The 26686-nt window shown below is 38.8% G+C and overlaps 1 protein-coding gene across 1 annotated transcript; it reads right to left on the reverse strand.

Annotated features, from left to right (window-relative positions):
- Nucleotides 1-26657, reverse strand: LOC134530292 (armadillo repeat-containing protein 5). Its single transcript, XM_063365007.1, has 11 exons — nt 26054-26657; nt 25745-25968; nt 25429-25609; nt 24934-25102; nt 23510-23885; nt 22663-22909; nt 22191-22384; nt 20611-20859; nt 10285-10489; nt 9100-9277; nt 1-5901 (listed from the first exon to the last, which is right to left on the reverse strand). Exons 1-11 carry the CDS (start codon nt 26330-26332, stop codon nt 5390-5392), a joined length of 2814 nt encoding a protein of 937 aa, XP_063221077.1. The 5' UTR covers nt 26333-26657; the 3' UTR covers nt 1-5389.
- Between the last annotated feature and the right edge of the window lie 29 nt (nt 26658-26686).

Raw genomic sequence — 26686 nt, forward strand, 5'->3', positions numbered from 1 at the left:
TACAACACCGAAATCTTTATTTCTTTACACCAAAATTTGTCTTAAAATAACACCACAAAATCTTGACTCTAGTAATGCCACGTCGCGTATTATGGTAGTGCGCGCGTTCGTTTGTTTGTTTCGAGGTTTTTAGAGGTTAGGTGGTATGTTTGATTTCTGTGTGTGTATTCTATAGCATTAATCATTTAGTTGAAAATTTATTTACCAATTTAAGTCAATTTTGGAGTAGCAATGCCACACTAGTAGTGGAATTTATTCCTTGTAGTGAAAATAATGTTACTTTAAACTGAAACAATTTTGCATTGAAAATATATGATTTTCGGCAGGTATTAAAAAAACAAAAAAAACATTATACTGAGATACGTTGTACCAATATTCTATTGCATTTGGCTGCGGTGGTAGCAATATTTATAATATATTTACTAAGTATGTTAAAATTGTTTCAACTACAGAACATCTAGTGTTCTATTATTTCTTTGAGGTTTATTTTCGTTATATATGCCTGTGCTATGATCTTGAAGCATAATATATATTTTTTTAATTAAATTAATATTTCGTAACCTTTAAATGCAACCTCATTGGTTGCCATTTGTTTCAGCATTGTGGAAGCACCAGACGTGATAGTGAAATGTGCCATGAGATCCGTCTCCATTTCCATGCCATTGTAGAACATGCCTTAGTTATAAGTGTTATAACACATGATTGACATTTAAACCACATTATGCTTAATTTTGTATAAAAAAAATCATTTGGTTTCAAAAAACATTCTGATATCAAGATTTAACACATTTTATTATTCTCAGGAAATTTTCATTTCCTGCATCTAGCACCATTAACTCATATATATATTTACCTTCGTGAACATTGAGGGACATACCAAGCATATTAATGAGCCAAATAAAACTTTACGATAGCAAAAATATCCTGGAACGTACAGTTTGTACACATTAATGGTCATAATAAATAATTACAACTTAAAAAGTAATTGAGGAAATTACAATCAAACAGCCTTGAATACCCATAGTTTCTTCCAGAATTTTGTTATGTGTCTGTAGCAGAGTCCTAAAGTGCAAAGTACACAGAAACAAGAATATGAATAGTAGCAAGTTCAAAACCAGACGAGGGGAAACTTTCTTGTTTGAACTTGTCATAAAATACATTATGAACATTAGAGTCAGTGTAAATTAATTAAATATTATTTGAGCAATAGCTATACAAATATGTCTGTTGGTTTGTTTATTTGATATAAGGTAGGCCTATGGCCTTACACATTTACTAAATATAAAAATAAAACACAAACAATATACATAATGCAAGTAGTATGTGTGTGTATATATAATAAATTATATATCCTCTATGTCGTGAAATATTTTTTAGTTATAAAAACTGTTTTACTAAACAATAAGAAAAAAGACTATTCATCACGTGTAAACCAGGCACGCTGATTTTTGATGTTTTCCATTACTCTCATATGAAAGTAAATAAACAAATATGTGGACATACGTAAAGTAGCATGCTCGTTCCGCAATGCGCAACTGTTTTAGCCTCATGCAGGGCACCGTTTATTAAAGCAGTTGCCATTCTGTACCCTTACTGGGTTTCTGTTAAGACAGATTCTAAGTTACGGTTGTGTCCCAACATGGCAGTGCTTATTCGCTACCTTACCGAACATCTCTGAATACCACCCGTAGTGCTTATGCTTTTCGACAAAAGATGTTGAATGTAACATTTCATTTTATCATTGTTCATACATAATGTAAATAATGAAATTAATTAATACTTTATCAATTGCATCCATAAAGTATAGGAGCTGTGTAGCAATAATATTGTGGGACCTCATCATTTTATAGTTGGAAAAATAAAGGTGGCCAATCTGACTTTCCACATTAGTTCAGTCAACTTATTGACTGTTTGAAATTTAATAATATTTAAATAATTAAAGAATTATAATGACATACCTATGTACAATGGAGTGAATGAAATACGTAATATATAAAATTTTACGACTATTCAACTCTGATGAGATCATTGCAGAATCTGAGTACATAAAATTGTTGCCTAAGACCATTTTTAAGGAAGGATTTTGAATCAACTGTTTGTCATTTCAATAACAATTGTATGGCAGCAATATTTAAATCTGTTAGCGAGTTTACACCAAATATGTTTCCCATAAAAAATTACTAATGAGTAATGTCTACAGCATGACCCTTCTATGAAATTTTCTTTGTTATAAACACAAATAATTCACAAAAATCATATATACATGTAATTAACTAATTAATTTGAAACATGACTTTTACATCATGCTATACAATATTCTTATATTCATGAAAAACAATTTTCTCTGACAAGAATAAATTCATTCATAAAATGATTGAATTAATTTTAAAAACTGTTACGTTTTTCATTAAATAATATTCAACCTAATTCAAACAATTAAAAAATGGAAATGATTTGTAATAAATATTATGCTTTATAAACTCTGATTATAATTTCAGTTCAATATTTATAGTTTATAGGTAATGGACAATAGTACATGTTTTCCTATAGAATATTTTTACACTTAATGACCAAATTCTTTCCATTTATACATATTTGAAGCTTGAAATGTTGTATTTCCTTTCAAGCAATGGTGTGGAGTTCATAAAAAACAAGCACCCATTATTTGAAAAAAGTGAAACCAATTAGCCTTTCATAGAATACCCACACTGGCAAGTACTAATGTCTGCAGGATGTCTTTTAAGACTACTAATGTACAAAACAACAGCACTGTAAGACACAATAATCATATGCATAGCAATTATTAAATGTGAATTAAAAGCAAATAATATCGATACTGTCCGCTAAATCAAAACATTTACCAACTTTCAAAACAGCTCTAATTTGTAACACATCTGTTTTTCCTTTCATGCTCGTTAAGTCAAAGAGGATGTTGCAGGTGGTGAATCCACAAAACAAAAGCATTAAAAATAAGCAGTAATTTACTGCTGATATCGTACTGCCCTGGGCAGTATTCGAAGCCCAGGTCCCAGCCCAGTCAGCAATGCACTACGCACTGGAACGCACCTGCTGGCAGTCGCCCCACTGATAATGCTAATCCCATTCATAAACGTTCCACTGTCAGAGTAATAATTAATTAGTGTAACGTACTGTTTTTAAAGTGTTCTGTTTCCAGCTATTACAGGTAAAGACTTATGTACATACCCTCTTTTATCGCATAATCGTTGCACCTATATTTTAGGGCGTCAAAATTTCGATTAAAAAAAACCTCTCATGTAAATGTCGCATGATGTTTTTGGCCCCCCTATTAGATTCCGAGCGCTTTGTGAAGGTATCTTTTCCGTATAAAATGATGTATTTAAAAGTATAAATCTAATATTTATTCGGAAATTACCTCTTACTTATTTAATTAACCAAAATATGAAGTCTGATGTGTAAATTTCCTTTTAAAGACGTTTTTAAAAGTTATAACCATTATCTGTTCGTCTGCGTCGCCGCGGTGTACTGCTTATATAAATGTAGCCAGTGCTAGTTAGCATCATTCATATTTGGTTATTTTCCTTCCCGTATAGAGCGCGCACACGTAGTCGAATATCGATATCTCGCCGATTGAATGCAACGCGCGCTCTCTGTTAATGCCGAGTTAACTACACTTGATGACCCGCACCATAAGTGTGTACTAAGACGATAATTATGCATTAGTTCACGTTCATGTTCACATTTTGTTTTCCTATTTTATGTTGAAGAAAGGTTTTTGTTGCATGAGTTATAATTTAAATTTTTCGGCATTCTCTTGTATACTCCGCTTTTAAATAAACGTACTTTCCGTGAATGGGTTTTGTTTTTATGAATAACTTTACTTAACAAAATTTTTTTGTCTCGCATAAACGCCACACCCCTACTTTTCAAACTTTATTTTAGTATAAAATGTGTGAAAATTATGCAATAAAACACATTTATAATATGGATTTTTGTTGGGTGACAAAAAATGTATTTTACATCATGCAATGTTTACGCGAGTGGTTATTTTATCCAAATTTTTACGCTCTAAAACATAGGTGCGACGATTATGCAATAAAAGAGGATAATTCTCTTAAGGTACTGACTTACTTTTTAAAAATATTTTATGTTAGGAGACGTGCGATTATTTACAAATAGTATTAAATTGGGTTTGTGTTGGTTGTATATTAAAGAAATGTATCAGTAATAATTGGATTGGTATCTGCAGTGACACATAATTTTGCAAGAATTTTCCTGTACTGTGACTGTTAGATCGCTCTTAGTCAAAACAATCTGATGTGTTACAAGCTGTTCGACTACACATTATATGAATTAAGTGATGTTAATAATGGTGCCATTGCTTTGGAGACCACACTTATTCAATTATCTTTGGTTTAGTTTTGCTATTGTGCTAAACTAACATGGTAAAGAGGCACATTGGTCGAGTGATTATTACACCAAGACGATCCGGGTTCAATTCCTGGCCGAACCGAACTCGGATTTTACACAAGCCTGTGGGTTTTCTTGGGATACTCCCTTTCTGTCGCTGCTCCATCTCATGCATTCTTCAGGCTGGCCGGAATGAAAGGTCTGTTCCTCGGGTAGGGCAGTCCGCATATTTTGAATGTCAACCCCATTCTATCCATGTAGAACATACATGTAAATTTTAATTTTTTAAATTTACTAACCAACACTAGGGAAGGGCATGTGCAGAATATGAACTGTAAGGAAAAATGGCTTTAATAAATAAATCTAACAGTTGCTATTCTGTATGGTATGTCAACCAGTCAATGTGAAGTCTTCAATTACATGGAAGCTATCAACTAATCTTTTGTTAGCATTGAAATTGATTCCATGTCTTTCTTACACACACAAAAAAAAAACTCAAGTAAATATACATCCATGCAACAAAATTTGTATATGTAAGTATGTACCAATTTATGTATATGTACATATTATATATATGTGTTTGTAACATCCCTGACAACAGTATAAATACTTGCTAACCAAGCCATAAAATTTATTAAAAACTATGTGTAGTTGTGAAAAGAAAATCCAGCACGTAGATGTAAAAGTTTACGGAAATCCTTGCTTTTTTAAACCAACCAAAAATCTATACGAATTTTTATCAGTGTCCAATGTTGCATGATTATTTAAGTTTATATTTAGAATACTGTTTAAATATTAATATGCTATTTTCACAAACCTTTGAGCATCATGTACTGGAAAGGCATAAACCTCATTTGGGTTAACTTTACTTACATGACATTTGTACCTGAAACTAGTGAATGAACGACTTACCTTTTTTCCAAAATATTAAATTTTTTACTCTTCTGCTGGTCTCATTCAATGGCAACACTATTGAAATGGATTTTGCTGTTCTGTGAATTCATTCATACTGCGGTGTGGATTCACTACCTCCAGAAGGTACCACGTGACACGGAGCCTGCAGGTACTCCACGCTACAGCGGGAACACGGGATGAGGAACGACACGGAGGGGAACACCATGCAGGGGCAGGACACCCTGTCCGCGATGGCGGCGGCCACGCTCTCCGCGAGCTGCGCGGAGCAGCCGTGCCGCGCGGCGCCGAGGAACACCTCCCTCCGCTGGCACGGCCGCATGCGCTGGGTCAGCAGGTAGCGGACGGCCAGCCTGCCGAGCAGCCGGAACTGCGGCACGTGCAGAGACGTGGCCGAGCGACGGAACACGGCCAGCAGGTTGCCGGGGCACAGCAGCCGGCCCAGGTGCCGCGCCACGTGCCAGCTGCCGGGCATCAGGAAGCGGTCCATCGCCTCCAGCACCTCCAGGCCGTCCTCCACGCCGCAGGTGGCCAGGCGGTCCAGCCAGTCGGCGTCCCGCATCGAGCTCAGCACCGTCTCCGCGCACCGCCTCGACACGCCTGCGACATCGCCAGCCCTGCGCGTCTAGGTACACATCTCCGTCGGCATGACGAGTCCGAGTTCAGTGCAGCAAACTCCTGATAGCTTTCACTATAGCAAAATATGATAAAGTCCAATACGTACTTTCCTAATTTAAAAAATTATTTGCAAGCTGCAACATGATTTAACTGTTTTAAAGTCAACCATAGAGAAACTGGGCTAAAAAAAAAGGTAAATAAGCAGCAAAATACGTATGTTGTTTCTAAAGATGTAATTCATCACTATGAAAAATACTTAGTGTATTCAGCTTTCTGTACGTTCACTTTGATATACTTATGTGTTATGTCATTACAGTTAATATACCTACATCAAAACCGAAGGTTTCATCACTGTATTATTGCCAGATTTATTATTTTACTGTGTTAATTCTAACATTTAATTTAAAATGTATGTTTAATTAAGTATAACAATGCATTACTTTGTAAGAAGAAAGAAAAAAATTGAAAATGATATTTTTTGTGGTTCTATTAAAATATTTAGCACCGTGTTCATTTAATAATTTCAACAAGAAAGAACGTACCTGTTTTGTCCCGTCAACAAAACACTATGCAAGATAATTTTAATCAATACTAATATTAATTGAATTAGATTATGGTCTGGAAAAGTATAGGTAGGTTTGAACATTTAAGTAAAAGATTATAACCAGAGACTTAAGATAAGGGTGGATGGGAAAAACAGCATCAATGTTTCTAGTGTAGTCAAATTCATTTTCCCCCAAAACTTTTACAGGCTGTATAAAGGAAGCTCATGGTTCGGGACATTTGATAAGATGTTTCAGAACACATAAAAAATACTTTACATGACCAAGTTCAAGCAATGAATGATAGTTTGAATAATAAAGGATATGGTGAGGAAGTTAATTTCTTTGCAAATTTTGTGACACTCCAAATCTACCTAAACCTTAAATACAATGGCTGATAGTACTCCTCACAGATTCTATAGTACGTGTCATCCTTAGTTTTCAGTGTGCATTTTACAGGAAATTTACTCTCTCTCTCTCTCTCTCTCTCTCTCTCTCTCTCTCTCTCTCTCTATCTTTCTTCAATGCACAATTTCTGCCACTAGTGCTGTCCTTGTTTCGGCTTGCTCTGTTGCCAGATATACACCAGACAGTACAAAAGTTTTAGACACAACTTCGTATGAAAAAATATATATTTCTTAAAATGAATCTGCTACATTGTATTTTGATAAGTAAAATTTGTAATGAGAATTTCAGAGATACATTTTACTGTTGTATTTCATCAAGAGCATTATCTTAATATTAATTTTTATTTCTGAGCTTTTGTTAACAACTTTTTATATAATTTTATATTTAAAACTTTGGCTCTTTTGAGCATAGCACATGCTTGTATGTAATACCATGTTCTTATCGTGTTTAATCGCATAATGTCCGCCATCGCATAATGTCCGCACATTTCTTTTTAAATACTTGAAATGGAATTTTTGAAAATCCGCATAAAGTCCGCACCAAAGCTACCTTGGCCACCCCTGAAAGGCACAGTAACGGGATGGAAATTTACCGACGCTGTCAACAATGCATTGACCTTGAGTTGTTCATTTCTCCGGAGCGGTCGCTGAGAGGGTTTGTAGCGTGGTGAAACCGTCCGGACTCAGAAACTCGCACTCTACTGCGCAGCTGCCTGCGATGTCACGCGAGTTGCAACTGGATGGGCTATATATAGCACAAGCCAGTACACGTCAACACACTACGTCACAAAGTAGGGGAGGTAGCGGAGAAGTGTTGGGGGTACATGCGCACAGTTTTTTTTATACAGACACTGGCAAGGGACAAGGAGGGAGGCTCGCCGGCGCCGGCTAATGCAGAGATTAGACATTTGCCCTGTGCCATCAGTGGCCATCTCAATGAAAGATTAAAAAAATATTTGTGTAGGCTGGCTGCGGCTTCTGAACATAAGAGCGCACATGCGAGTGAGAGAAGAAAAAAAAATGAGTGGCGTCTTCCACTAATCCCCGGCACCCAATTATCTCGACACCTGTCACATTTCTCACGTCCGCTGTGGAGGGTCGCCAGTCACCAGCGCTCTGCTAGTAAACTGATTATGAGAGAACAATTTTTTTACTCTACACAAAACCTAAAATTTTGAGGAAAAAAAAATTTTTCGGACTTCACCTCATAATGTCCGCACCCCATTTTCTTTGTCAAAAATGTAGCCAAATTACTGCGGACATTATGCGAGTAAATACGGTAATAGTGACTGCCTGCAACAAATTATTTCTCCTATGAAAAAATAATTGGTATTTCACATCTCATTATTTTTTTCTGTCAGAATGACTACGACTATAATTATACTGTCAATAAACACTTTTTTATGGTCTTAGAAAAATCAGCAATTGTAAATTTGAAAATAATATTACAACTCATAAATATTAATTATAGTATACAAAATAAGACTTTTAATGTTAACAAGCCAGGTGGTGTCAATCTGGCAACAGTGACTGCCATTTACTCTGTACTGCAATCCAAGCATGAGACAGACTCTATAGTGCATCATACCTACATAAATAAAAAATGTAAATGTTCGTTTGTTCAAAATCTTAAATCTACGAAAGTTCTTCACAGCTTGCTCTGAAATTTTTATACAATGTTGCATTCAATTACATGTGTGTTTTTATGTACATATGTCACACTAGTGACAGGTAACTAAAAATATGGATAAAAATATGATAGGTAAAAATATATGTATAAATTAATATTTGTGTGTTCGTCTTCTATTTTGTGAAGATATAGACACAGAGAGATATGAGATATATAGAGAGGGAGATATACAGATACCTAGAGATATAGAGCAAGGGATAAACATATATGTATAGATATATAGATAGGGAGATGAGATAAGAGTGAGATATTAATATAATCATAGATACATAGTGTGTGTGATCTTTATATATATAAAGAGATATGTATTTTCATATATAAATATATTATGATTTATAGAGGCACATACATATATTGAGAGATAGAGAGAGATGCTTTGTATATGTGTAGCTACTTCGAACAAATTACAAAAAAAAAAAAAAAAAATTAAGTGCTTTCTCTTATCTTTCTTTTCCATTTAACCAGACTGAGCCACAGCAATGCCTGACCGGGTACAGCTAGTCTAGTGATAAAACTGCTGACAAGAGGACAGAAATCTCACCTGGAAGGTGTACGTGGTTCTGGGTAGACTCGGAAAAGCTGCCACTAAACATGGTTCTGAACATGTCAGAGTGACAAGCCAGCAAACTCCTGCTCGTCGTCAACTCGCTGCCATCATCCAGCTTTAGCACCACCACGTCATCAACTGGCTGCGCACTCTCGGGCACCAACACAGCAGGCTTGAGGAAATAAACACAGACATTTACAACTAACCATTCCAATTAAAACAATAGATGTGACTGCACAGAAAACGAGAAAATGCACCCATCTGTGACCAGCCAATTAAGGCAGTTTACAAAACAATAAGAAAGTTAAAAGAAGTGGTATGTTGGAGTCGATGCTATGATTCATTCCTGTCATGAATTCTTCAATTAGAAACTACAATAAAAAAAAATACAATTTCTAGTCTTTAATTTCAAAAAATTAAGATCTGAAACAGGGGGGAAAAAACAAGAATTCAGGAAAGTCTTGAAAAAGGGAGATTTTGGTTGTAAAATGACCCCATCCTATATAAATGCTCATCACTGACTTAATAATCGTGTAACGCTGTAGGGTATAAAATTTTTATTGCTCTTTGCTAACCTGTACCTCCTAGCACTGTGACTGTCCGTAGCGCAATTCTGTTTTCATGCACTTACAGTGTAACATTTTCATTGCTTTTTATTCAACTGGCATCTTACAAGACAACCCACTAGTTTGTTAATAAAACCTTTGATAGTGAGGCAATGATTATAGAATGCTTTCAAATACTAGCCAAACTGAATTATAAGACAAGTTAGGACCTAAGAGAACCTAGATGCAAGACAATCTGACAATTCTGAATGTGTGTGCTTGTGTGTGTAAAGTAACTTTTATTGCATGGTTATCTTGAATATAACGTTGACCTCAAATATGTTACAAACATATTAATATTGCTTAGTATCATGTAATCTGTTCGCAATACTGCACTTCATATGCTTAGTATTAATGAGAAGCAGATGAAACTATGAAATGGATCAGCCATTAAATACATTTCGTAAAGGGAATGGGAGTATACTGAGACATTACACATGAACAAAATGAGACAAAGTTTAAATTCACAAAACCACAAATTAGTGCATAACAAACTTTAATTCTCAAAACTGCCATTAAAATAGCATTTTTTATGCATTAAGGAAGAATGAAATTCGAATAATGGATTCAATACCTTGTTTTCTTCTTCTGAGGTATTTTTTGATTTCTTAACGTAGTCCGTGATCTTGGGTATATTCAAACTAATTGCAAGATAGCTGACACTTTCAGCAGCAAAACGAGAAATGAGGTCATCACCTTCTGAGCCCTGAACAGCTTCCATCAGTAGCTTAAGGCCCGGACGTGAGATAAGGAACTTCTGTAGCAATGCTGGCTCATAGCTGCAACACAAAGAGATACTTACAACGTTTACACATGCGAGCCGGGGGACAAAGGCCTGCTACAAAGCAACCTCTTTAAAGACTACCAATCACAAAAGCACAGTTGAACTGAAAACTAAATGTTTGTGCACAGACTTGCACAACACTTGGCTAATCTCTTTTTTACATCTTTATTTTTTTAGTCTGATCTGACTTCTAATTTCTCCTTTTTTTCACCACTTTTTCAGCTGTTTCTTAGAATCACTGCAATGGCACATACCTTCACCAACCACACACTTTAACTTTTCGTGCACATGCTTCACACTGCTAGACACACAGTCACACTGCATTTACAAGTCACTAAAATATTGCTCAAAAACACTGGTGGTCCAGCACTCAGGTGCAGATAAGAGCCAAAGTATATGACTGATCTAAATTATAAGTCAGGCTGATCAAACACAAAAGAAATGCTATGAAGTGTCAAAATAAGAAAATACATATAATTTTTACACTATACGTACTAGAATCTACAGTTCCTTTAAACATGTAAACACATAAACTAAATGTGCTGGACACAAAAAATAAAAAAACTAGGGATGGGACGATTCCAAAATTTTCGATTCCGATACCTGAATATCGATTCCTTAAAAAATCCTTCGATTCTCGATACTCACCTAGTTAACTTAATATTAAATAATTCAAATTCTATTTGCAACAATTTTTTTTTTCAGCTTTCAATACATATATGATGTAGCATACCATCATAAATTCATATTTATCAAATTTGAGTACACAACTAAGTTATTAACATTAACTCATATAAATGTTTACATCATTAGAAGTTAATAGCTCATATGTCAAAGGGGTCAAACTAATCTAAAATTTGTTTTTTAATACGGAATAAACTATAAAAAAAATTTTTAAGCTTTCCTTGAGCAGTATAAATTATTTTCGTTCATACAACTTGCCTAACTTAGAGAAGGGTACAAATTAACTAAAAAATTTGTGAAATGAAACAGTAACAAAATTAAGCAACAACTAGAGAACTAGCAAATGAAAGTGCTCTACTTGATTGTGGTATTTCGGCGTTAAGTTACATTTAAGAAACACACACAAATTCATTCGCTGTTATTTCGGCGTTGTGGTAATGACCCAACAAAATCTATAAAACACTGACCAACTAATCATTGTCACACCATTCGAAAATGAATGTTCGTTTACATTTTTCTGCTTTTTGGCACGATTTAAAATGCTTGTGGTGCCCATTACGGCTGGGTGACGAAGTAAAGATAGTTCCCAAGGTCCCCTATAAGAGTTTCCAGAGCCTGGTACCTGGTTCGCCCAATCATCTTCTTGATTTTTTTTTATATATGTTATGTGGCCTACAGCTTTCGCCAATGGCCAAAGGGTCATTATATTCAGTATGAATCTCAATTTCAAGTCGTTATCAAATATCAGAATATATAAGGTACAACCATGCCTTACCCGGGACTCTAACCCAGGACCCCTCGCACCATAAGCCGGTGTGCATCCGACTACGCTACGGAGGTCGGCGATCATCTGCTTGATACTACGACGCTGTTCCACTATATGCCAGCGCCCCCGGCTGACGTGGTATGGCCACTCACGTAAGGCTGTTCCAAACAAGGTTCGCCCAATCATCTGCTTGCTTTTGTATTTATCCGTTGTCGCTGTTCCAAGCTGACGTCAGTGCCCCGAGCGGTGTGCGTAGGCTTTAAAACTTTGTGTGTTTGTCTTATCTATCCAAACATTATAGCGGAAAGGAAAATAAACGCCGTAGTTTTGCGTATTTTTACAGTATATTTTTGGGTTTAACATTATAACTTGAGCGTGTGTAAGCTTTTGTTTGCTTTAGTGCATTTATGATTAATGTTCAGTGGCGGCCATGTTGCGGTGTTTGTTTACCAGTGACGAGACGAGGCTTTTACCCAGTATTTAAATTTCCCGTAAAAACATTGCGATTTCGCGTTTTAATACTAAATTTTGTGTAAAAACGCTGTGTTGTGGCGATTTCGCATAAAAACTGTATTTTACGGTGATTTCGCGTTTATCATCGTTTAATCACGATTGCGAAAAGAACAGGCCCCTACTAAAATACGCAGTGATAATTTTTTTTATAAATAATTTTTGTACTTTGACTTGTGTATAACATCGACCCAAGTTTTAGATATTGTTTATTTGGGGAAATATGACTGTTATATATGCGTCTAGTCAGTCATAACCCCACTCAAAGAGTCGTTAAATAATTGTATCTGACAGATTTGCAATGTTGTGAAATGATTTTTTTTTGCTACATGCGGGAATCGACTTTTATCATCGATTCTCGATTCTCGATTATTTAAGTAGAATCGGTAGGTATCGATGAAATTGGGAATCGGTTTTCCCATTCCTATGAAAAACCTATTCACACAAATATTTGTTACATTTTTGATAAAGATGAAACATAAAAATTCTACACTACTCACAAGACTCAAAAATATTTATGAGCGTTTATACACGATTTAATTGTTCTTGATATCAACAATGACTTAAAAATTTACATTTCAAAACTAAACACATACCAATTTTAAAAATTTCAAAACTTATTACAAACAAAAACAACAGTAATGAATGAGAAAACGACATAAAATATTAAAAACCTCTTGTCCTGAAGATGTCCAAAACAGCTCATATCTTTGAACTCTACCCCAGATATTGAAAGGATTAAACTATAAATACTCAACCTAAAGGTGTACGTATGTCCCGTTTGAGGCCATTATTTTATTTTACATTTAATGCGGTTAAACTTTAAGCATTTTTAATTGGCCGAACTTCCAACAAAATAAATATATATATATACAGTGCATATTTTTGCATAATTAGCTGGCTAATTGTGCATATTTTTGCATAATTAGCTGGCTAAGTTCAAATCTTAGCATTTTTGTGCAGTATGAATAAGGGCCGATGGCTACTGCATGGTCTGGCTTAAAATTCTTTCAGAGTGTTTTATTTAATAATATTTAGCCTTTAAAGATCATAAAAGTTCTGATGATTTTTAAGTGCCAGTTAAAATTAAATATTTATTTTTTGAAAGAAATTAAACCATAAAACCATATCATATAGCAGCCAGTAAAATTGACTTTAAACTTAAACCTAATAAGTTGCATTTTTATATTCCATTTCATTCTCGTTATACATACTGCACACAAATGTTAAAAATTACAACCCTGCCAGCCAAATGCAAAAAGTAGGTACACAATATATGTGTGTGTAAGTGTGTATGTGTGTGTATATATTTATACACACACACACATATATTTTTTTCATTCTGTGAAAGTTCAGCCAGTAAAAAGTCAGCAAATTTAACTGTGTGGAACATAAATATAAAATTATGACCTGGAACGGGACATACACCTTTAAATATGTAAATGCATAATCAAGAAACTAATTTACAAGACTGACAGAAGGTAATGGTGTTTGCACGCCATCAGTAGCGCCATACATTTTGTGCGAAATTATTTCGAGACTTTCTGAGAGTTAAAACACTGTAGCATTGTCTGTTTTTCATGATTGGGTGAGTTTCTTTCAGTTGCATGTCTACTGTCGGCACACCAAGCTCTACAATTTAAGTACAGAAGCAAATGCATCACGAAAGGCCGGAACAAGTGAGGCAATAGCTTCTCTTGCAGACGGCCGCCATATACAAGTAAGAAAAATGTTGGATTTGTAAATAGTGCTTACCCTAGATTTATGTTAACTAATTCAAGTGTTGGACGCTTCAAAATTCAAATATGGCGCCATTTCGCTGCCATTAACTCAAGCGATCCTGGTGGCCATCAGGAAAGACTCAGTGGTTCGTCTGGTACCGGCGTCATCGGACGTCCGGCTATCGTTTTTGACTTTCATGTTATCTGGTAACAGTTTCAGTACGAAACATTTGGTCCTCTGGGCCGGATCAATCCGCTAACCGCGATTACTGAGCTATCGGGCTCAGTTCTAGTTACGTGGAGAGATTCGGAGTGTTTGTTTGCGTCGTTCATTGTACCGAGTCTCCTTTGTCCGTCGTTGCCCCGCCATAAAAACGTGAACGGGTTATCATCTTAATGTGCTATTAGCTTCCCGTGGAAGGGAAGATAACAACTGAGTGCGTAAGGGAAGATAAGAACTGAGTGCGTAAGGGAAGATAAAAATTGCCTTTATCACACTGACGGTGTTGGTGCTGACGAAGCCTTTTGTGTCGTGCCGCACTATTATTTCTTATCTTTCCACGGTAACCAGATACTGATAATGACCGGTCTGCTATAGGATTGCGTGTTTTCTAAGACTGGCGGTGAAATATGACTTTGAATTATTAAGTAGACCGTTAACATAGATTTTGCCAAGTCTTTGTTCGACATTACTACACATATCGATACAAAATCGATTCGCAGACATTGAAAATCGATTATTTAAACACTACTCGGTTTAAAATCGATTTTAGTTATAAAATCGATTTTATAAACACCGCTCAGTTCAGAATCGATTTTTTGCTGAAAAATCGTTTACATTTAAATTTTTAGTTGGTGCTCCCATTTTTGACTGAGTGTACTTAAGTAGAATAAACACAACCATGACTGACAGTGTTTCAGCTCTGGAGCGACGTCTGGAGCGTGCCGAAAACCGATTACAGCGTGCCGCGGATCTGGCCAAAAGGGTTACTACAGACACTTTCAAGCAGTCATTATTCTTTGCAACCTGTCGGGACTTATCTCAGCTTCGTAATGGGTTTGAAGATGACCATTTGGCTTATGAATTGGCATGCAAGGAGCAAGTTGATTTTGATGACACAAGGCATACAAGTAGGCTAAATCACTTCGACGATCTTTATTATGAAGTTAATGCAATCTGGGACACATTAGTGCAGGATTCTAAGAACCGGAACAAAGAAACACGTAATCAATGTGCAGCTGGGTCATCACCCCGTCTGCCAGCTATTGATTTACCCCACTTTCAGGGTAATCCAACAGAATGGCTCAGCTTCTCAAACCTGTTTGAGGCTCTAGTTGTAGACAACAGAAATCTCACCAATGTAGAGAGACTATCTTACCTAAAGTCATCTTTGTCTGGTGACGCGTTGGCAGTAATTCAGGCATTACCCTTGACTGATTCGAACTATAGTATTGCTTGGGAACTACTGTCTAAGAGGTACAGTAACAAGCGCTTGATTGTTTCATTGCACATTGAAGCAATTATGCAAATACCATCTGTGTCATTAGAGGCCCCAGCATCAGTGAATAAGATGATGTCTCTTCTGGCAGAGCACATTGCGGCATTACGAGTGCTGGATGTCAATGTTGAAAAATGGGACCCGCTGTTGCTGCATATCATTGAAGCTAAGCTGGATAAGGTTTTGCGTAACCAGTGGGAGCTGTTTATTAATGACAAGGGAGCAGAGTTACCCAAGCTTACCGAGTTTTTGTTATTTTTAGAGGGTTATCACCGTGCAGCTGAGTCACAGCTAGTGACGTCTGGGAAAACCTTTAAGAGCAAGTCGTCTATTTATTCTAAGCCAGCTTCTAGATATGTGCAACATCAGTCATTCGCAGGAAACACTGTTTCCAAGTCAGTGAAGTGTGTCATATGCAGTGGACCTCACGAAATCTACCAGTGCCCCAAGTTCCTTGAGTCATCCCCAAAGGAAAGGTATCAGATGGTGAGGTCAGGAAACCTCTGTTTGAACTGCTTGCGAACGTCTCATCATGCAAGTGCATGCCTTTCGTCTTCTCATTGTCGGTCTTGTGACTCTCGACATCACACACTACTTCATTTTAGTGACATGCGACCACAGTCACCAGACCATGATGGTGTGAATGCGTTGTGTGCTTCATCTCCTGGACAATATTTGGCTGCATCCGAACTGCATAATCAAGATAGTCCATCTACGATTTTGCTGTCCACTGCACTCATAGAAATTCCAGTCAGCTCTGGCAGGACTCACACAGTTCGAGCACTCTTGGACTCTGCCAGCCACTCCAGCTTCATGACAGAAGGTTGTGTGAAGAGGCTAGGCTTAATACGTCGAAAGGCAGCTCTGCCAGTCTACGGTGTTTCCCAGGTACCAGTGCATGTCGCTAGGGGAGTAGTTGACTGTTTAGTGAAACCAGTTGGTCAGGAGGGTCCGCGATTGTCACTCACTGCCTTCATTTTGCCTAAGATCACTGGCTCACTGCCTACAACACAACTGAACCCTCATTCATGGGATCATCTTTCCCATTTGCAACTAGCTGACCCTCACTATGCACAGCCTGGGCCTATTGACGTGCTAATTGGGGCAGATCTGTTTCCCTATGTGCTGAGCGGACGCACACTAAGTCTCAGTACCCAGGTCCCTGTAGCGATTGACACTGTCTTTGGATGGGTAGTGATGGGGAGAGTACCAACATCTGCAGTATCGCTCAGTGGTGTATCACTTCATTCTATTACACCAACACTTGACGACAGTTCGGCAGTTCGGCAGTTTTGGGAGGTGGAAGAGGTTATTGTACCCCCAAAGCCTTCCTCTGAGGACATTCGATGTGAACAGATCTTTCTCGAGACTTGCAGAAGAGATGAGAATGGTAGATATAGTGTGGCCTTACCTTTCAAGGAGCCTTCACCTCATTTTGAGGAATCACGTGTTCAAGCACTAAAACGTTTTCACTACCTTGAACGCAAGATGAACAAAAACCCTCAATTTAAGGCATCCTATATAGAATTTATGTCAGATTACGTTGACCAGGGTCATATGTCAATGGTTCAGGAACCCCAGTTGACTACACCGTCGTTTTATATTCCGCATCACGGAGTTTTAAAACCAGACAGTAGTACAACAAAGTTACGTGTGGTCTTTGATGCATCGGCCAAGGACAGCAAAGGAACTTCTCTGAATGATCAATTACTTACGGGACCCAAACTGCAGAGAGACATAGCTGACGTTCTTCTCTCATTTCGAGATCATGCAGTTGCATTTACTGCTGACATACGACAGATGTACCGTCAGATTCTAGTTCAAGAGGAATTCCGCGACTGTCAACGAATTCTGTGGCGACCATCTGATGATGATCCAGTTTGTGAGTACAGGCTCAACACTGTTACCTATGGCGTGTCATCTGCACCCTACCTTGCTATCCGCACACTCCATCAACTGGCTGCAGATGAGAAAGATAGATTCCCTCGGGCATCATCAGTCCTCCTAAAAGACACGTATGTTGATGATGTTGTAACTGGAGCACCCAATGCACGTGATGCTATCTAATTGCAAAGAGAGTTAATTGACCTCCTCAAGGCTGGTGGTTTTCAGTTGCGAAAATTTGCCAGTAATGATTTATCTCTGCTCTCTTGGCTTTCCGAAGACTTGGTGCAGGGCAGCAAGGCTCTCCCCTTGGACAACACTTGTGGACTTCCCACCGTCAAAATATTGGGTCTGCAGTGGCAATCTGAAGTGGATGCATTCGCTTACAATGTTCAACCTACTTCCTCGACAGCTACGAAGCGGAGCATACTGTCCGACTTGGCGCGAATATTTGACCCTCTAGGTTGGCTGTCACCTGTGGTCCTGCTTGCAAAATGCCTCATTCAGCACTTGTGGATTCGATGCATAGATTGGGATGACCCTCCTCCTGCCGACATCCTTGCAACGTGGCAGCGGTTCCAGCGAGAGCTTCCTAGTCTGGCTAGCATCACTATTTCAAGATTTGTCCCAGTGACCCAAAGAGAACTCTTACTAGAGATCCATGGATTCTCTGATAGTTCGGAGCAAGGTTATGCGGCAGTTGTTTATCTCAGAGCCACTTCACCTGATGGCTCAGTATCTGTATACCTTCTGGTTGGAAGGTCAAAGGTAGCCCCAATTAAAAGAGTGTCATTGCCTCGCCTGGAACTCTGTGGTGCTTTGCTGCTTGCTCGCACAATGCATAGAATCTTGCAAAATTATGGACCTCATGTGAACCTAGACCAAATATTTGCCTGGACAGACTCTACAGTTGTCCTCCACTGGATCCGTGGATCACCTCATAAATGGAAAACTTTTGTTGCAAATCGTGTCGGCCAAATCCATGACCTTGTCCCAGCAAAGCACTGGAATCATGTGTTGTCAGACAGCAACCCGGCTGATTGTGCCTCTAGGGGCTTGTTTCCAAGTGAGATAGCTGACCACTCGCTGTGGTGGACCGGTCCATCATGGCTGTTTAAGCCACCAGAGGAATGGCCACAACTCACCGGCTTGATGGACAGCATGGACGAAACAGTGATGGAACAACGGATCTTTACCTTGCATAGTGTCAACCCTCTGGCAGACACTACGCTGCTGGAAAGGTTCTCATCTTTAAGCAAGGTCAAACGCATTACGGCCTATTGTCTCCGCTTTGTGCAACGTTTGCGCTTCAAGAAACTTCCCCCCCGTAGTCCACCAGATGCTAATGAGCTTAAAGATGCCATGATGGTATGGGTTCGTTTAGCCCAGGCTTCAGCATTCGCATCTGATATCAAAGCTCTGCAAGCTAACCAACCATATCGGGGTCCACTCTTCAAGCTGTCTCCCTTCTTGGATCCTGCTGGCATTCTCAGGGTGGGCGGACGTTTGGAACTATCAGACTTGGCTTACAACCAACGACATCCAATTCTACTGCCCAAACACCACAGATTAACAGACCTTGTAATTGACCACCTTCACATCCATCTGATGCACTGTGGTCCCACCATACTACAGTCTGCTGTGCAACGTGACTTCTGGATTGTAGGTGCTCGGGGCCTCATTCGTCAACGGCTGAAGAAGTGTACTTTATGCTTTCGAGTTCGCCCTGTGCCTCGAAACCCACCCATGGGTAATCTTCCAGTCGATCGTGTCACACAAGCCAAGCCATTTCTCAAGACAGGAGTCGACTATGCTGGACCCTTTAAAATCACCATGTCCCGACTGCGGAAGGCCCGCATCCAGGATGCCTACTTGTGCCTGTTTGTATGCTTTGCCACCAAGGCAATCCACTTGGAGCTGGCCTCTGATCTGACGACAGATGCTTTCATAGCTGCCTTTCGCCGTTTCTTGTCTCGTCGGGGGCGATGCTCTGACCTTCACAGCGATTGCGGGACTAACTTTGTCGGTGCCAGTCGCTTGTTTACTGGACTAAGAGCCTTCATGTCAAGCAAGGATACACATGACTCCTTTGCTCAGTCGCTGGTTGAACACCAAGTTACCTGGCATTTCAATCCCCCATCAGCACCACATTTTGGAGGCCTGTGGGAGGCAGGTGTAAAATCTGTGAAGTCTCTCCTCATAAAGAGTGTAGGTGCTCAGGTACTCACTTATGAGGAATTATACACTCTCATGACACAAGTGGAGGCCATTCTCAACTCACGGCCTCTGTGTGCTCTCTCAAATAATCCAAACGACATGGCTGCTCTGACACCCAGTCATTTTCTAGTCTTGGGGCCTCCTGCACTAGTGCCCGAACCAGATTTGTCCCACCTCAAGCTAAATCGTTTGTCTCGATGGCAACTCATCCAGCAAGCGCATCAGTCATTCTGGAAGCGCTGGCACCAGGATTATCTACAACAGCTGCAGCAACGACCCAAGAGCCTAACTGACCAAGACATCCTCAGTGTTGGCACCTTGGTTCTCATCAAAGATCCGAATCTACCACCACTGTGCTGGAAGTTAGGCCGTATTGTGAAGACTTTTCCTGGCTCAGATGGTGTCGTGAGAGTGGCTGAGGTGAAGACCCAACAAGGCACCTTTCTGCGGCCTGTGGTGAAGCTGTGCCCGTTGCCCGCCCAATAAATGTTTAAAATATGCATTTTGGTGGGCGGTATGTTGGATTTGTAAATAGTGCTTACCCTAGATTTATGTTAACTAATTCAAGTGTTGGACGCTTCAAAATTCAAATATGGCGCCATTTCGCTGCCATTAACTCAAGCGATCCTGGTGGCCATCAGGAAAGACTCAGTGGTTCGTCTGGTACCGGCGTCATCGGACGTCCGGCTATCGTTTTTGACTTTCATGTTATCTGGTAACAGTTTCAGTACGAAACAAAAAAACTTGCGCACACATATCATATAGAGGGGCGTTAAGGTATTTTTGTGAAAATTGCCTGCCCCTAGCCCCATCAGTTGAACGTAAGCCTTCTCACCTGGCGACGAAAGGGAAGGCTATCACAACTGCACGCTTAACGTCCATATCCCCTTGCAAAATCAGATGCTCCATGGTGCCAAAACCAAAATTTGACTGGGACACGTTCCTGAACTTCTGCAGCAGCAGTTCGAACAGGCTTATGTTCCTGGAGCAGCGCACACAATCCTCGTGTGCCGACTCACCCAGATGACTCAGCAGCAGCAGTACAAACTGCTGCGACATTAGCTGTGCAAAGTTCTGCCTGTTCCTGCACATACCAAAACAAGAAAATCAACATAAAATACTAGTATCCAATACTGCTAACTTTAAATAATTCTTAATAGTGTATAAAAATGAAGATAAAGTGTACGAAATTCTATTTAGAACCAAAGCAAACAGATTACAGTCTCATTTTCTTTTAAATCAAAATTCGCTGAAAGCAAATATCTAGTTGATACACCGAGTGATGGGTTTTAAAAACTCTTATCTTCACCTCACAGTATTCAAGGACAGTTTAGATGGAAAAGTAATTATTTGAATCCAAATTACTGCAATGGAGAAAATAAAAATATTGTTGTTAGTTAAAATTTTTATTCTGATTGACTGCTTAGGTTACAAGACTGTGCAGAGATTTGTTTTTACGACACTAGACAGACAGATCAGCTTGGTTTTGGCAACAACTAGACATCAAGTTTACCTAGCGAGGTCAAGATAAGGAGCACTTTTGCAGCCATTCATACAGGGATCTAAGAGGTGTAATAATCACATCGCTTGAACCCGCCGGGTAATATGAGATCGGTGGGGCCATGGCCGAATTTTCCCAAAGTCTGAAATTATAAGTGAAAACCAGTGGTTTTTCTCACGGTGTTCTCATCTCCCCACAAAAAGCATTCTATTCCTTACCCACCCTTCTCCTTTCTTATTCCACCTCATGCTACCCTTTCTTTTTCCACCTCATGCATTCCTCTGGCCAGCTGGAACACCAAATCTGTCCCTCGAGCAGGATGGCTAACAAATAGGAGCAACATTCCCATCTCATCCTGTTGACTTTGCCTCAAGCACAAAACACATTAATTTTTATTTATTACTTTAGTTAAAGCATACGCGAAGCACAAATTTAATATAACTTTAAACTGTTCCTCTGATAACGATAACCCACCATGCAAAGCATAGGTATAAACAGTGATTAAATAGTTATGATTCAAAACCATCTTCTAGACAAAGGTTCTTTATGAATGAATGAATTAGGGGTTAAATGTCTTGTTGAAATCTAGGTCACTAGAAAAGAAGAACGGTGATAAGATGAGAATGGAGTAATGACAGAATTAAGGGGTGGATTAAATGGGAGTACCCTGAGAAAACTCACAGGGCACTGCAACATTTGCCAAGTTTCCCACTTGGGAAAAATTCCAGGTTTGATACAGTCAGGAATCAAACCTGAATTGACTTGGTGGGAAGCAAATGATCTGACCCCTCAACTACCAAGGCTTCCAAGGATAACTTACAGATTCCGCACCGAAAGTAATTAGGTGCCCACTGTAATCTCAGAGGTAACGTTTCAGTCTACAACATGAAACAATATCAATCTACATGCCTTACCCAATGACCCTCACTAAAATGCACACACTGCGCTTGTTAGGATTTGTCACACGTGATACGTAGTCCAACAATGCTGCAATTGCACGTTGATTCACTATCCTGGCCGACTTCAGACAGCAGATTTTTTCAAGCAGAGTGAGCACACAGTACACCCCACACTTGTCTTGCAGTGACTGCTTCTCTGCTACCTTCCCCTAAACACACACAGAAAATTTACTAGGAATATTTTAGTAATTTAATTTGGAAAAAAAAACTGCACCTTAATTAAGCAATGCTGCTAAATTCTACATGGAATGTTGCCAAAAGACACCAAATTCAAAATTTAATGAAGAAAAAAAAATTGATATAAAAGAGAGAACTGATGTAAAACCTTAAGCAGCTTGTTATTCACAAACTAAACAATGATGAGTTCATGTAATGTAGTGTGTAATCACATCAATCAAAAACATAAGCAGGTACACAAAAAACTCACCTTAGGTGTTTCCTCATTGTCAGAGTCGGACACAACAGGAGAGTACTCCAGCGAGGATGAATCATCACTTCGAAAGCTGTCTTCCAACAGCGGAGGGGATGCGCACGGTGAAATAGATGATGTGGAAGGACTTGTGGGACTCCAACAAAAATCATCAATGTTGCCACGAGTGTAACTATCATCTGGACTCGCTGAACCCATTCGATACTTCACATTCCCGGGGACTTCGTCTTTCATGGGAAAACCACTGCAGCAAACCAGCAGAGACAAGCAGTTGCAGAGCTGTAGGTATGTGTTGCTAGATGGCTCCATTTACAGAAACTTGAATAATTAACACAATTGTAAATTAAACTGCGAGTCATGCAATGCAATACCAAATTTAAAAAAACCACTAAAGATATAGGGATAAGTTCTCGCTCTTTGCAGTTCTTGACACACATTTCTGTTATAAAATAGCAACAACACATAAATTTTGTAAATTACATTTAAATTAGCAAACAAGAACGAAGTATGTACAAATTCAACCCCAACATAAGTGCCACATTTATGTAGCTATAATTTAATTCAATGACAACAGGCTACAGTGAAGTGCAGTATAGTTTTAGTTCAATATATTATCTTTGAAAGATTTGTGCAATGGGAGTGCATGACTTGATGTAAGTTTTTGGACATACGCCATTGCTAAGAACTTTTTCTGTTGAAGAAAAACTAAAAACTAAAAAATAAAGAAATAAAAAAAAAATTCCCAAAAAAGACAAAAAAACACAAAATTAAGCAAAATTAATTCCATATGTTTATTAGAGAGAGTGTGACAGTATAAATGTCACGGTAGAAACGTGCGCCGTACCTGAACTGCTCGAAATCGTCCCAGAAGGCACATCCGTACAGGCCCTCCCTCTTCCTCTTGTTGCGCCGGCTGCCGAAGTCAGGGTCGGGGTCGGGGGCGCCGTGGCCCGAGCTCTCGAGCTCCGTGAAGGCCTCCAGCTTGTCGACCAGCGCCGGCACCAGGCCCTCCTCCGCCAGCAACTCCAGGCTCTGGTCGTCGTACAGGAACTGCAGCAGCACGTGCAGGGCGGTGCCCGCGTCCCGGACGCTGCACCCCCGCAGCGACGCCAGCAGCAGGGGCAGTCCCCCGTCCAGCCGCACCTTGGCCCGGTTCACGCCCTCGAAGCAGAATGCGCCCAGGCTGGCCAGCAGCCACTGCTTCGTCGACTCGCTCTCCGCTGGACACGATACGCTTCCGTCAGTATAGCACACTACCCTTACAGGCAAATACATGCTGAAATTGCTGCATACGAAACACATCCAATGACCTTTAATCCTAGTTCTTAACACTCTCAATGATTCTACCTATTTTCTACCAAACAGAAAAATCTGCTAGTAACAAGAAATGCCAACATTAGTAGGCTGTAGTTTCCAAGTGCCAAAAAATTGTTATTTCATATCTCTCTCTCTCTCTCTCCCCTCCTCCACGAATTAAACTTCAGAGTAAGTGTATTCAACAACACATTGATTCATTTTACCAAATGAGTGTTAGTTATATTATATTGATGCACATGTGTGATAACAATCTGACTTGACATGTTCACCAGAGATCACAGGTAATGTGTTTCATTTGATTTATTTTTAAATAGTTACAAAATTATATCATTATTATTGATTGATAATTTGTTATTTTGTGACATTAATATAAAGTAAATATTTATTAATAATATATTAAAGTTTATATTAACCTATTTACATTGTCCAAATTTTTAAAATCTATAAACAATATGCTACCTATATGATACACAAAATAATATTGTAGATGAAAATTCATAAAGTTGTTTCCCATTTTTCTCACTGTCAAAGACTTGAAAATAACACAATTAATGCTAGTCATAGTACATCACAATGAAAGAAAGAGAACATATTACTGCTTTAGATGTTTCACAATAAACTAAAAAGTCTTACAAGAGTTAACAACATGAGAAGCAGCTGACATGCAGTAGTATATCACAAAGGTAAACAAATAAATTCTTTGACATTTTTTGTAAATACATGTCATAATGTAGAGTTAGCTACATTACGCAAAGCTGTATCCTACTGCACTCTCACTACTCACCCAAACATACATACTACAGTGACTGAAGTCGATCCCAATGAAATTATGTCAGAAACTTAGAATTGACTTCCCCATTTCCGTACTACATGTACGCTGAAGGAAAATGTTAAGACACATGCATGCAGCCTCGGTGACGATGGAGGAGACAGCTTGCATGCAAGTCTCACCCAAAGGTACTTCATTGATGATCAGCGTGACGAAGCCAGCATTCCCCATGGAAGGTCGGCATGAGGCCACAAGGCAGAGAGCCTTGACGCATCGCAACACCAGCTCCCGGAGACTCTTCTGCTTGGCCAGCATCACCAGGTGCTCAAACCCATGTCCACTTGCATCCATCTACAGGGAGGCACCGAGTTAGTAGCATGATCCTACTGCCATTGTGCAGGTTGCAAACATGTGTCAGCACACCAGTGCTGGCACTCTGAGAGCTTAGTGGAACATGATAATTGGATCTTTGATAATCGAGAACAAGCTTTTAGAGTACAGTTCATATATGAAATTTTTTTAACAGTTAGGTAAAAGTAACCCTTGCTTTAATCAACAAACCATTATAAGACAAGGTAAACAATGGCTGAAAAGGATTCTTTGATGGATAAAGGAGACATCCCTACATACTATTCTGAAACAGCCAATATAGCTAGTGTATAAAATTAGGCAAGCACCTGATTTGCACATGCTTGTGGCCTGTCATTCAAAACCACAACGATAACTTTCAACACACACTTGATGAGCTTCACACCATCCTGTCTCTCCAGTACTGCAGGGGATAAAAATCCAGCAATTGTTTTCACTGTCCCCATTGTCAGCATTTCCTCTTGGCTCTCTCTTACCCTCCACACACACCTGCAGAAAAGAAACGAAACTTTGAGAGATGAAACTGAAAAGAAACAGTAACTTAAATTTAAATATTTCTTTGTACTGCTGACTGAGGTAAGAGCAACTATTCCAATAAAAGCATATTGAAATCAATAAGCTTACCGAATCGCTCTAATGCACATCATTAAAGTATCTGTGGACTTCTTGGAGTCAGAAGTCAATAAAGGCAAAAGTGCAGGAACTATTCCCAAGTCATGTAACTTCCGTGCCACAGAGTAATCTTCTGCCAGGTTCCCTACTAACCGGCAAACACGACATTGTATACAATCGCGTCCTAAACATCGCAGGACTGTCACTAGAGGTGGTATGACACCAAGATCGGCCAACTGCAAGAGAGCAATCAAAACAAGGAATCTTCACACCGTCCAAAACATGAACAATACGAATCGTTCCACTTTAACCACAGCTTACCTTTTTACATGTAGCAAAATCTTTGAAGCAACAACAACCCAAGATACTTAACGAGACATCAATAACCCTCTCGTTTACTTTTTTCAATAAGTTTATTATGTCTTTAAGTGCATCGTCGTTGTTTTTCAGAGCATTTACAAGTCCTTTGCATGCACCCAACGAATCTTTCCCAAACGAAGAGCGAACATAACAAAGTATTTTATAAACTTCAGAAGAGTCTGCAGTTTTTAACTTTTTTAGTCTATTATTGAAATCGTTCAGCAAATTGTCGGATTCCATTTAATTGGCATTAATATAATTTATTAGATCACAATAAGAGGTTTTAATGAAAAAAATTAAAACAATAACACTTTTAGGTTAGACATACCGTTTAAAAAACACCAAAAACATAACACGAAGCTAGATACATTCCTAAATTAATTTCGTTCGTTACGATTTAGAGATCTACCTAGAACTGCAAATACATTTTTAAAATTACTTTGAAATAAGTCAAATTATTTATTTAGTGCTTGCTATCATCTGCCAATATGATTGAAATATACATTTATTTATTTATACATTAAAGACTATATAAGATATACATTGAGTTTGAGGTAGTGCAGTTGTCTTGATACAAATAGCTAGTTTCTCATT

This window comes from Bacillus rossius, chromosome 3 (genome assembly GCF_032445375.1).
Source record: "Bacillus rossius redtenbacheri isolate Brsri chromosome 3, Brsri_v3, whole genome shotgun sequence".
Taxonomy (NCBI): domain Eukaryota; kingdom Metazoa; phylum Arthropoda; class Insecta; order Phasmatodea; family Bacillidae; genus Bacillus; species Bacillus rossius.

Excerpts from the sequence above, each read along its gene's own strand:
- LOC134530292 (XM_063365007.1), bottom strand. The coding sequence starts at position 26,332 with ATGGAATCCGACAATTTGCTGAACGATTTCAATAATAGACTAAAAAAG. Across the intron at positions 23,886-24,933 it reads CATCAATGAAGTACCTTTGG|CGGAGAGCGAGTCGACGAAG; the intron begins GTGAGACTTGCA and ends TATCGTGTCCAG. Across the intron at positions 22,910-23,509 it reads GACGATTTCGAGCAGTTCAG|TGGTTTTCCCATGAAAGACG; the intron begins GTACGGCGCACG and ends GGTTTGCTGCAG.